The sequence below is a fragment of the Panthera onca genome, chromosome D2 (genome assembly GCF_046562875.1).
Source record: "Panthera onca isolate mPanOnc1 chromosome D2, mPanOnc1 haplotype 2, whole genome shotgun sequence".
NCBI classification, from domain to species: Eukaryota; Metazoa; Chordata; class Mammalia; order Carnivora; family Felidae; genus Panthera; species Panthera onca.
The window spans coordinates 42,315,507-42,327,288 of NC_138349.1; the positions used below are offsets into that span (position 1 = coordinate 42,315,507).

Here is an 11,782-nt window from a genome sequence, read left to right on the forward strand (position 1 = left end):
ACCATTCCCCAGGCCCATGCCAACAACTTGAGGGATACAGCCCCTACCCCTGCCCCATGATCCTGCCTCTGGGCGGGTTCCCATAAACTCCCAGGCCATGAGATGAGTAAACAAAAGCACAGACTGTGTCTACCATTCCTGGGCAGAAACTCAGCCTGCATCTCAGGGACCCCCTGCTTCATGCTTGTTTCCAGAGGCATCCTATGAGCTACCCTGTCCTCTGGGGATAAGCCACCCCAGTACCCAGTGACAAGGGAGGCATCACAGCAGCCAGGCTTCTGGAGAACTCAGGGAGACCAAGCACCAGAAGAGGCCTCTGCTGCTGAGGGAAGAAAGTGGGTCACAGGAGGCATTGGGGGCCCCAAGGGACAATCCTGATGGTTGGGATGATTCCTAGACTCTGGGGCAGCTGAGCTTTGGAAACCAGATCTCTGCACACAGCCAGTGTGCCTTCCTTCCTTTCTCAGTCATTACTAAGAGCCAGGACATGATGGGCCCCATACTTGGCACACAGGGATGGGAAAGGAGCTGCCACCATCTTGCACACAGGAGCTCACAGTCTGGTGTCTGCTCTGGTATTGGTACCTGGGGGTGGCGGGTAAAATGTCAGCCTCATAGGCTGTGGCATCAGGGCCCTAGCAAAGGAGAGACACTGGCCTCCGGGGAGGGAGAAGGGCAGACGTACTGGCTGCTGGGTTTGCAAGGACCCGGGACAGAGCTGGGTGAAGGAAGAGGAAACCACAGAGGTGGGAAAGGACAGAGCAAAGCAGCAAGACAGAAGCAGGCCAGATTGCTGTGGAGGGGGAGCTGTGAGGACAGAAAGCGGGAGTGGGGGCTGTCAGCACAGAGTGGGGACTAGGGAAGGCTGCGGGCTGTGGGAGGTGAGGGGAGAGGAGGAAGGGAATTGGATGTGTTCTCTTGTCTTCATGTCATGGAAGGGCTCCTAATGAAAACTACTGCGTGGACACCTCCGCCAGGGACCAGGCACCCTAGTCTGGCTGTCTCCCTGTCCACCGCAAGGGAGGTCCGATATCCCTTTGATAACCCAGGAGCCTGAGCCTCGGGATGCTGGAGCCGGTTGGCCACATCCCATAGACAGTGGGCTCGCAGACTGACACCCAAAGCCCACGTTCTGTCCCACTGCTGCTGAGTAGGGTCCCCTTCTGTCTGCATGGCCGAGCCAGTGCCCTCATGCTCCTCCAGCCTATGTTCATGTCTCTTTAACATTCTAGCCCTGCAAGGAGCCACCAGTGCAGAAGATAGTAATGGTAAGTCCTGATTTTTGTCCTCATGTCAGTGTGCCTGGTGCCCACGCTGACCTTCACACAAGGGGTCCTGCTGCCTGTGGGATATTTCTACCCCCTACCCCACCACCTCTCACCTACCTGGGCAGAGAGAGCTGGCTGAAAGAAGAGGGTGATGGAGGGGCAGGGAGGGCCCTCGGGAGGACTTAGGACTCAAAACACCTTTCCCGAGTGTGCAACTCAGCCTGATCAAGAGCTGTGCCACTCAGTTAGCAACTTGGGGTAGCCTATTTCAGCAACGGCTGTAGACCCAAAAATATTGGAACTTCTGCCAGTTCCCAAAGGACAGTTCATAGCTGTACCTTCACCCGGTCTCACGTGAGTTCTTGGAAAAAGAGCTTCAGGTCTCAGGACCAGGTCGCCTCCTTCAGGCTCTAATGAATATCGGGCTGAATTTCACTGATCTTTATCCTTGTCACCTGGCAGGCAAGAGGCTTGACCGGGCTGGTACTGTGGGGAGTGCAGAGCTGGGAAGGTTGGAAGGGGTCTTCCCTGGCATGGAGTGTGAGTAAGGCCCATGCCGGGTTAGCACAGAGAGCAGGGATCTGGGGAGCGGGTATGGCTCACTCAGTGGCAGGGACACAGTGTCCAAACAGGGAGACCTGAGCCTGAGAGCTGGTAGGAAACAGCCCTCAGTGTCTGGGGCTGTACAGTAGCAGGTTACATTGTCACCTGAGGAGACTGGATGTGCCAGGGTCAGGTGAATGCAGCCCTGTCCTCCACCAATTCTTTACCCTGATGGCCCTCCTATCCACTGATAGCCGCAGGACCAGGCTTCTCCACCAAGGGCGGCACCAGGGCACAGAGGGACAGGACAGAGTTTGTTGGCCTTTTGGGGAAAAGCCATATCTGCAAACCAAAGGAGTTTGCTTGTTTTCACAAGGAGGACACTGTCACAGTACAGAGTGCTCCTCATTTGTCCTTGGTATCTCCAAATTCCCCTTGTCGAGTGGCCAGTGCTTGACAGCTGCTGGGGCAACAGACAGATGTCATGTGTCTGCACCCGGGAGCTGTCAGACCAGGAAGCAAACTGTACTTTCTCTTCCTAGGCACCCGTGAGGGAATGTATACAGCCCCGCCCAGTGGTGGTCCCTTGTAGGTGCCGAGGAGGTGGGATAAGACGGATAGAGGTGAGAAGGGCCTTTAGGTGGGGCTGAGGGACAAGGGAGGGCAGCCAGTCCATGGCCCTACATGAACCGTGGCTTGGGTGGAGATGAGCTTTGTGGGCACTACATCGATCACTGGGCACAGGAAAAACTGCAGAAGCCATCCCGATCCTGGGCCCCAGGAGAGGGCAAGACTGTGAGGGCTCCTGCCATCACCAACACCACTTGGAGCCCGGCACCAGGCTTGGAAGGGGCCCAGGTCTGCAGATGTTGGTGGCTGGCCACAGCCCGCCAGTCCCAGGCTGTCTGAGGTTTTCAGCGGCTCCAACAATGGCTTCCATTTTCCTGGCCAGCAGGCAGAGGGGTAAAACACAAGCTCAATCACAAACTGTCTCCCACAAGTCAGAAAAAGAATCCTTTAAGGAAAATTCTGAGCAAAGTTTGTTCCATGAGTCAGCTCAGCAGAGTGAGGGACTAAGCTAACTACGTTGTCCTTGGACACACTGACATGGGGACAAGGGCCTCAAGGAGGAGGAGGCTGTGAGGAAATATCCTCACAGGAAGTGCTAGGGCCACACCCTGGGTGGGAGCTCCCAGCCCTGCAGGGGGGCATGAAGACAGGGTGGGGAAGCCCCAGGTGGCCCTGGTTGAGGAAGGAAGAACCCCATAATCTTCCTTCGTGAGCTTTGGCCTCCTCCTGGTCCTGCATCTGAGGTGATGCACCAGTTGGAACCACCGTACCAGGGCCCGGGCACATTAGTCCTAGTCCGGCTGTCTCCCTGTTGACCCCTCAAGGAACCTCAGATGGCAGCTGGAAAGCCTGTGGACATTCAGCCTGGGTGCTCAAAGAAGCCAAACCGCCTCCAGACAGGGCAAAGGTCATGGCCTGGGGCTTGTTCCTGCTCACAAGGCACAGCCCCACCTGCCCCCTCAGTAGGGCCCAGAGAGGCCTGAACTGCAGGTCCTAAAGTCAGGAGGCCACCTGCCCCTGGGTCCAGGGCCTCTCACTGGTGTCCTCCCCTCCTCTCTCCAGAGCAGCCCCAGAATCAGCCCTCGTCCCCACCTGCTCCTGGTGTGCCCCCGTGCAGGCCCTTGTCCCCTTCTCCCAGCTCCTGCCCAGCTCCCTGATGCCCACATCACGTTCCCCTGCAAGACCTCTCCTTGTGACCCTGCATGTCCCCCACCTTGGACCCTTCCTCTCAAAGTAGCCCCTGCCTTCTCCTCCTACACCAGAAATACAGACTCATTTCGGGTTCCAAAACAATCTGTGACCTACACTGACACTGCCTGCCCTGAAACACACAAGGCCACCAGGCCCCTGCCCCAGGTGGAGACTACAGGGCGGCCTCGGTGTGTTCCTGGGGACAGAGCCCTCTGGAGCCATCTCAGGCAGAGGGGTCTCTACCCCTCTGGAGGTGACGGCCAGGCCCTGGAGCTTCCTCACAGCCACATCTGCTTTTCAGGGCAAACTGGACACCTTGTGTGACTTTGTGCAAGGCTGCAACCAGATCCCATTGATGTGGTGTCAGCCCAGGAACGCGGTAAGCAGGGGCACAGGGATGTTCCCTGGGCAGGCGCCCTTTTCTCTTTGCCCTTGGCAGCTGAGCTCAGGGACTATGGGTCAGAGAGCCCTGTCCAGGCATCGGCCGGGAGGATGCCCCAGACGAGGAGACGCGGTGCTCATGAGCCTCCCGTGTGGATTCTGGGTGGGGCGCCTGCATTTCCTTGCTGGTCCCCATCAGAAGGACAAGAAGCTTTCTTGGGGAGAGTTTTACCCGGTGCCTCCAAACTTAAGTGAAAGAGGCTGGAGAAGGAAGCAGGCCAACAAGTTCTCCTGACCCCCAGCCATCATCCCTCCCCACCGAGCTCCCCAACCTGTATCTGCTGGATCCACACCCTCATCCTCTGAGACTCTCCTGGGCGGCTCCCTCATGTGCCAGGAATGCTGGAGGTCATGGTGACATCCCCATGTTGTTGACCAACATTGCGTGCTTTTGCCAGCTAGTAGAGTCCCTCCACGTGCCACTGCCTGTGACAATGGGGAGAAGCCTGCATGTTACAGGTGTCCCCCTTGGAATTTATTAGTTGTGACGGCTAATTGTTAGAGTTCCTCCTATGCCAGCTGCCAGTCTAAGAACTTTCCATAATTTCACATTCAATCCTGCCAGTAACTGTACGTGCAGGTATTACTAATATGCCAGTTTTACCAAGGAGGGACCAAGGCACACAGAAATCAAGCAACGTGCCCCAGGTCACAGAGCCTAGGAGTGGCAGAGCTGGACTTGAACCCCAGGGCCTGCCACCACCCTTCTCACTGCCCTGCCCCCATCAGGTCAGCACTCATGAAACCATAATGGTTTCCCCAAAACCAATGCAGGGCTCAGAATTAGGGCCCATGAAGAGCATGCTCCTGGCTTGCCTGGGACTCATGTGCCTAAGCTTCCCCATGATCAGAACCTCAGACTGGGCCAGGTGCCTGGAGGACGTGGTGTCCCCAGTATCTATAGTGAGGGCTGCATTAGTCATTTGCTTGGTTCAGGCAAGCATGACTGTCCCTGGTGGCCAGGTGAGCATTAGGAGTCCTGAGCACACCTGGGGGTGGGGACCCTGCTGAGGAGACTCATGGATGTGTGCTGACACCCAGCAGGGCCATGTCTGCTGTCAGAGGTTTCAAGGCTCCTCAGGAGACCACTGGGCTCCTGGCTCTGGGTCTGAACAGAACTCGCGGTCCCAGCCATGTTTGCACAGACGCCCATTCTGCATCTGGATCTCCTGGAGCCTCTTCCAGGGCCACAGTCCCATTATGGTCGCTAGCACCACACCGGCCTTGTGCCCTGAACCCACCCAGCCACGTCCACTCCGGGCAGAGGGACAGAGCAAGACATGGAGGGAGGCCCAAGACCAGAGGGAGGACAAGGGAGAGATACCAGAAAGGGCCATCCTACCCCATCGAGGGGAGGGCAGGGGCACTGGGCGCCTTCTGATATGGTCCCTTTCCCAAGACCCTACTGGGAGTGTCATGGATTGTGGGGCACTTGCAGCTGCCCAGCGCTCTGCCAGGCCCCTACCATGCCAGCTCTGGAGTCAGCCCAGTATTCTTTCAAGCTGAGAATGGCAGTGACCCCGTTTGTTTGCTGATGGGAAAACAGTCCTGAGAGGCCAGCAAAGTCACAGAGGCCACCCAGAGAGCAAGTGGCAACACCCAGGGCCATCTAAAGTAACCCCCCTCATCCTGAGCAGAGCTGGGAGCCCATAAGTAGGCCCTTTGGGTGTGGGCTCCCTTCCCACTCCTGGGTCCCTCCCATGTGACTTTGTCCCTCTGACCATCCTCCTGGAGACCCGAGTGTGGCTGTTTTCTTCAAGACCGTCTCTCCCTACGCACATATACAGAATGACCCAACAAGACTCATTCTACTTTCTTAATCTTGAGTCAAACCCTGGCTTCCATCCAAGGTCCTGATTCTCTTCCTTTGTTGCTTTATCCCAGGGAAGCCCTTTAGCTCACCGACTGGACCACTGCCAGGTCCGCCAGGAAATCGGGCCAACAGTGGCCAACCTTACCCTCCCCAACTGCACATGATGCACGGTCACAGAGCTGTGTCCCAGTGCACATACCCTGCGTGTCCCCCACACAACGCCCTGTGCACAGCGTCTCCTTTCCTCCTCACAGCCACCCCGCAGGGACCACACCTGCCAGTGACACAGAGCTTCCCGAGGCCAGACACTGTTCTAAGTGTTTAATACAACTAACTCTTTCATCCCCCCCACAATTCCATGGGGAGAAAGCCGAGGCCCCGCACAGTGAAGTCTCCTGCCCAGAAGCCCTAGGGCCCGCATCAGGAGCTGACGCCTCACTGCCACCCTGGCTCCTTCTCTTCTAGCAAGATGGTCACTTCTCTGCATGTCACAGCTGTGGAAACTGAGTGCCTGAATTTTAGTGATGGACTCAATGTGACGGGGCTGTGGAGAGGTGCGGCAGGGCAGGTGATGACCCCCGGAAGGTTCACGTACAAGTCTAGGCTCCAATACCCATATCCTGCTGCCAGGGTCATAGGGAAACATCTGGACTCTGTCCACAGAGTCCACAGAGTCCATCTGTCCACAGCACCGTGTGTTATATATGCAAACAATTGTGAATGTCACTATGTTATTTTGATGGTATGCTGATAACAGACCTCCTTCTAAATATGAGCTCATGTATGTCTGCTGGGAAAGTGTTCTTCCATGGAACAATTAGAACCTGGATACAGATCGGCCTTATGATGTATTCATGCCAAGGAGCTCCTGAGTCCTCTGTCCTTGCCCATGGCACGGAGGGAGCTCCCTCAGGGAGGGGGGTGTGACAAAGCTGGGACGTAGTTTCCCCTCTCCAGGAAGACTGAACTTGATAGCTGTCTGTCAAGCCAGTGAACTTTGAGAAGATCTCAGATCATAACCTTGGGATTGTGCTGCAGCTGGCTTTCCTGTGCTCTGCAACCCTCTCCTCCCCCTGACCCAAAACTCAAAGACACACACACGCTCACACACACACACACACACACAGGCAACCCAAGCATGTGCAAGGACATGCTGACACATGCACACATTCCCCATGAAGTAGCAGGAAACAAGGTAATGGAGCCCATGCCCCAAAGCATGGAGATTCGGGCTAGCAGTCACCCATTTGCCAGTGGATCCAAGGTTAGTCCCTTCACTGTGCAGCACTGAACTGATGTAAACAGTAATTGGTCACTGCCTTAGGTCATCAAATGGTAGGAAGGCAGAGAGGAAGGAGACTCGCCTCCACCCCCAGACCCCTCCACTCAGCCCATGACACTTGCAACACAGTCTCAGGGTCTCTCTGGCCCTCTGCGTTCCCCCTGCCACGTGGGGCCCCTCTTTTCTCCCAGTAGTCCATGGGAAGATGCAGCCTGCAGCTCCCGGAGATGGACTCAGGCGTGGGAGACAGGACGGGCCTCCGCACAGGTGCCCCACAGTCATCCCTTGATGAAATCAGAGAGATCCCACAGTGGTTGCTAGGTCTAGATAATCTGTTTATGCTCAGGAGTAAATAAGCAGAAATAAAGGAGCCTGAAATAAAGATAAAGATTCCGATCTGTTCTCAGCAGCAGCACACCCATGCACACGTGTAACGCAAGTGTACTGACCTATAATGAAACCACAAACCTTCACTCACTGCTATAACAGAAGATTTGAATATGTGAAAACCTAGACCACATCGTCAGCTTTTCCCAGAGGAATCATGCGCTTAGCTCTGCTTTAGTGTAATTGTAATGAACATGCTTAGGGAATTTGATCAAACTGATTTAAGGATGAATTGAAAAAAATTACAGTTGAGTATAGTTTGGGAGTTTTTGATGTGATCCTGGGGCAGGGATGGTGAACGTCCTGCCAGATGACCGAGACTCTGCCCATGGGCCCAAAACAGTCTATGGTATTGAGAAGAGACCCAGCTGCAGTGCTCTGGGCTATGGACCAGAGGGTCCCCTATTCGGCCCTGGAATGTGGTTGTGCAAAGGCGGCATTAGAGAATGGGATTGGGAAATAAACAACTTTTGTTTCCTCGTGCATGTCTGTATTGTCTGGGCTCTCTACAATATCTCTGTTATGATCAAGAGAAGCAGAAATGTTTATCTGTAAAAGGTAATAATATTAACTTGATAAAGCCTAAGGTGATATTACATAGAAAGTTGCCTAGAAAGTGACATTTTACAAAGTATGTCAGTCTTGCTGTCCTGCTAGGGAAAGTCACAGCGAGGAATCCCTACCCATCTGTGGGCTTGGCTCCACTCTGCACACAGGCATGCAGGTCCCCAAGGGTGTGTGTCTTTCTTGAACTTTTCATTGGATCAATATCCTTGTGGATATGGGAAAGGACAAGGTCTGCCTCTAAGTGTCCCAGATTCATTAATAACATACTTATAAATTCAAGGGGTTTTAGGTGTGTTGTTTTTCTAATGTGGCTACTGTTAGGAGGGAAAACCAAGATTATTCGAAAGGGTTAGTAAGGATTTTTAACAGTAGGGTGATGACAATGAAAGTCTCAGTAAAAGAAAGCAGTGGTCAGTACCCTTTGTCACTCTCAGGCACTCAAGCATAACACTATGAGGGAATGATGGGTTCACAGAAGCCCAAAGTTTGCCCACTACATGGAGCACCTGTGGGGACTGGTGGGACCTTCTGGGGACCGACAGGCCCAGACAGATTCAGCAGGGGATCACTGGGGATCTGGGCAGTAGGAAGAGCACAGGTGTGATTAGAGAAGGAGCTCGACAGGCCCCAGCAGCCAGAGAAACCACAGCTTTCTGGACCCAATTCCACTGGTTTCTCAGTGACCTTCTCTCTCTTCTCTTCCCTACAGAGGAGGTGCCTCAACTTTGCCCGATTGAGGCCCCCCTGCATGAAGTATCCCTGTACCCCAAAGATCTGCCTTCTACCCTGCACCCCAAAGATCTGCTTTCCACCCAGCCAGGAGTGCTTCCCCATCAGCAACTGCTACTCATGCTGCCAATGCCCATCACGCAAGTGTTCCCGGCTTCCCTCCAGGATGCTGCCACTGATGGCCCCCTCTTCCCGGGCACTCTGCGGAACCACTCTGTCACTCCCACCCCCATAGCCCAGCCTCCATCGCACCAAAACCCCAAGGTTATTAAGAGCCCTTTGTGCACTGAATTAGACATACGTTTTGAGTCTTGGTTTACAGTCAAAGGGAGTTGGAATTAGTTGCTGATCAGCAAGAGAATTTGGTGGACTTTGCTCCACTGTATGAGACGATCTATACTGCTTCCTTCCAGGACAAAGCACCCTGGTGTCCTGTGGATGCAGACATGGATGTGCTCCAGTCCCCACGGCCCACTCTTCATCTGTCACCAAGGGCTGGGACACCTGGGATTTTAGCCAAATTCTGCTCTTTGAAAAAAGCCCAACATGTCTTTGAAATAGGAATCCAATCCTGTGTCTCCTTCCCTAATTTTGTGTAGAGAGAAAGACTTGAGTTTCTCACCCTCCTTCACTCCATGTTCTTGGTTTTCATTTTTTTCACTACCCACACTCTGAATGTGTCCTAGAAAGAGACAAGCCTCCCCCAAGGTCACCAGCTGCCAGGGTAACTTCTCTTTCCAGATACCCCAAACCGTCCCCAGGCCCAGAAGAATTTTAGAGAATCCTCTCTGTTTCCCTAGGGAATGTAAACCTCCCCTATTTGTCATTTGCCATTTGCAAGACCACAACCAGTTATCTCTAACCCATGTCGATAGTAAATTAAAGTACTCTGCACCCTCAGCCTCATGTCCTTGAATGTCATAATTATGCATTTCAGTAGAATTTCTGTAAGACAAGTATAGGTAAAAAAAATACATCAGGTTTGGGTTCTTAGTCTGTATTGATTAAAATGGCTGCATAGCGATGCCCATAATTAAAAGAAAGAAAGAGAAAGAAAGAAAGAAAGAAAGAAAGAAAGAAAGAAAGAAAAGAAAGAGAAAGAAAGAAAGAAAGAAAGAAAGAAAGAAAGAAAGAAGGAAAGAAAGAAAGAAAGAAAAAGAAAAGGTTTTCCTGGGGGCGCCTGGGTGACTCAGTTGGTTAAGCGACCAACTTTGGCTCGGATCATGATCTTGCAGTTTGTGAGTTCAAGCCCCGCGTTGGGCTCTGTGCTGACAGCTCAGAGCCTGGAGCCTGCTTCGGATTCTGTGTTTCCCCCTCTCTTTACCCCTCCCCTGCTCACGCTCTGTGTCTCTCTGTCTCTCATAATAAACGTTAAAATAAATAAATAAATAAATAAATAAATAAATAAACAAATAAATAACGGTTTTCCTGGAATGGCTATGGATGTGGAAAGTGTTTGCAGGGTAACTCTCCAAAGCCTTTTTACCTGGAGTTGCTCTTTCTTGTGGACCCTCCCCCACTTATCTGCCCTGTCCCAGCCTGGGCCGCAGATCAGTGTCCTGCCAGGACAGGAACGGTGACAGAGAACATGTCCACCCGCATGGTGGGCCTTTTCTACCTCTGCCAGTACATCTGTCTTGCAAGCTATTTATGGGAAGCCTTTTCCTGGCACGAAATGCCAGGCACGGGGTGTCTCAGAGAAATAAGCCAACTCAAGATGGAGGAAATAGAGGAGGGGGCCTAGCCCCTGTGGCATGGGACTCAGTAGTTTCACTGGGACTCCATTCAGCGACTCATTCCAGAGCAGTGAGTGATAGGTGCTTGAAGACCACAAGCAACCCCTCCATGCCTCACTTCCTGAGGTCCTTCATGGACTGTGAGGCCTTAGCCAATGTTCTGCTTTGGTTTAGTGTTGCAAGAGTGAAAATCACCAGCTGTATAAGCACAGAGCATGTTAACAAGGCTGGCAGGTGACACAGGGCTGGCCCCACAGGACTGGCATCCGGTGGGTCTCAGATGCCTGTGTAGTGCGGGATGGGTCCCACTGGTTCTAGACTGCCTCCACTGAGCTGCAGTTACTTATGGGTCATATACAAATGAGCCAAGAACAGCCACATCCAGCTTTTAAAAGGTGGCTAAGACCATGGGTCTTTTGAGAATCTAGGGGGAAAATGTTTACTGTACTTATAATACCAAGAAAACTGTGTGAAACATTTTTTTTTATTGGAAAGAAAGAGAATGAAACAGCATGAAAGTGTAGAGAGAGATTTTGATCTCTTCTCAAGAAGTAGAATATTTTGTTTTGTCTGTAACTGGTGTGAAAGCAGTGTCCTGGCCTGAGAGGTTCAAGGACACTTTTCTGAAAGTAGCTCTGTGCCTCTGCATCATATCCAAGTATGACTGTAAGACAGTGCAGGCCCGTCTCGCAGCCTCTGTGACCCTATATGGAGAAATGTATCTGTGATTCAATAAAAGGGCTTAATGTGACTGCGAATGAAATCTGTTCATTAATGGACCTCGAGAGCCTTCTTATTTTTAGCCGATAATAACTAGGTCTCATCACACCTTGTTCATCCCTGAGCTGAAGAGGGAGGTAGATGTGGACATCTTAGAGGAACATCGGCCTGCCTTTGGCCATCCACAGCCACCGACCCTGGCCTCGCTTCCAGGAGTGACGGTATCAGGAGGTAGCAGCAAAAGGGAATTTCATTGGGGATCCCTCCTTGGGCCCAGGCTCCTGCCCTGCCTTCCCCAGTTCTAGCTCAGCAGAGCCTCTGGCTTGTCATAAGCAGGGGGCTCCTCACCTTAGTGAAGAGAGAAAGGGGCATAGCCCGCTGCTCACAGCTGACTCAGAGGTGGGCTGCCTTTGGTCTCCCACCTCCCCCTCCTACCTGGGGCAAGCTATCTTTATAACAAGTCTGACATCTGAGCCGTCCCAAGCTGACATGTCTACAAAACAGAATACGCTGGGCAATGCTTCTTCCTCATTTT

General features: G+C 52.8%; 1 protein-coding gene across 2 annotated transcripts in view; it reads left to right on the forward strand.

Annotated features, from left to right (window-relative positions):
* Window positions 1-9,717, forward strand: part of ANTXRL (ANTXR like) — a 37,240-nt gene extending 27,523 nt beyond the window's left edge. Inside the window, exons 14-18 of one of the 2 annotated variants that reach the window (XM_078434492.2) lie at window positions 1,233-1,268; window positions 2,354-2,434; window positions 3,874-3,951; window positions 8,772-9,055; window positions 9,205-9,717. In XM_078434492.2, coding sequence (XP_078290618.2) covers window positions 1,233-1,268; window positions 2,354-2,434; window positions 3,874-3,951; window positions 8,772-9,026 — 450 coding nt within the window. In that variant the 3' untranslated portion in view covers window positions 9,027-9,055; window positions 9,205-9,717. Of the gene's footprint in view, window positions 1-1,232; window positions 1,269-2,353; window positions 2,435-3,873; window positions 3,952-8,771; window positions 9,088-9,204 lie in introns of those variants that run through there. The other variant, XM_078434491.2, reaches the window with a different exon arrangement.
* The last annotated feature ends 2,065 nt before the right edge of the window (window positions 9,718-11,782 follow it).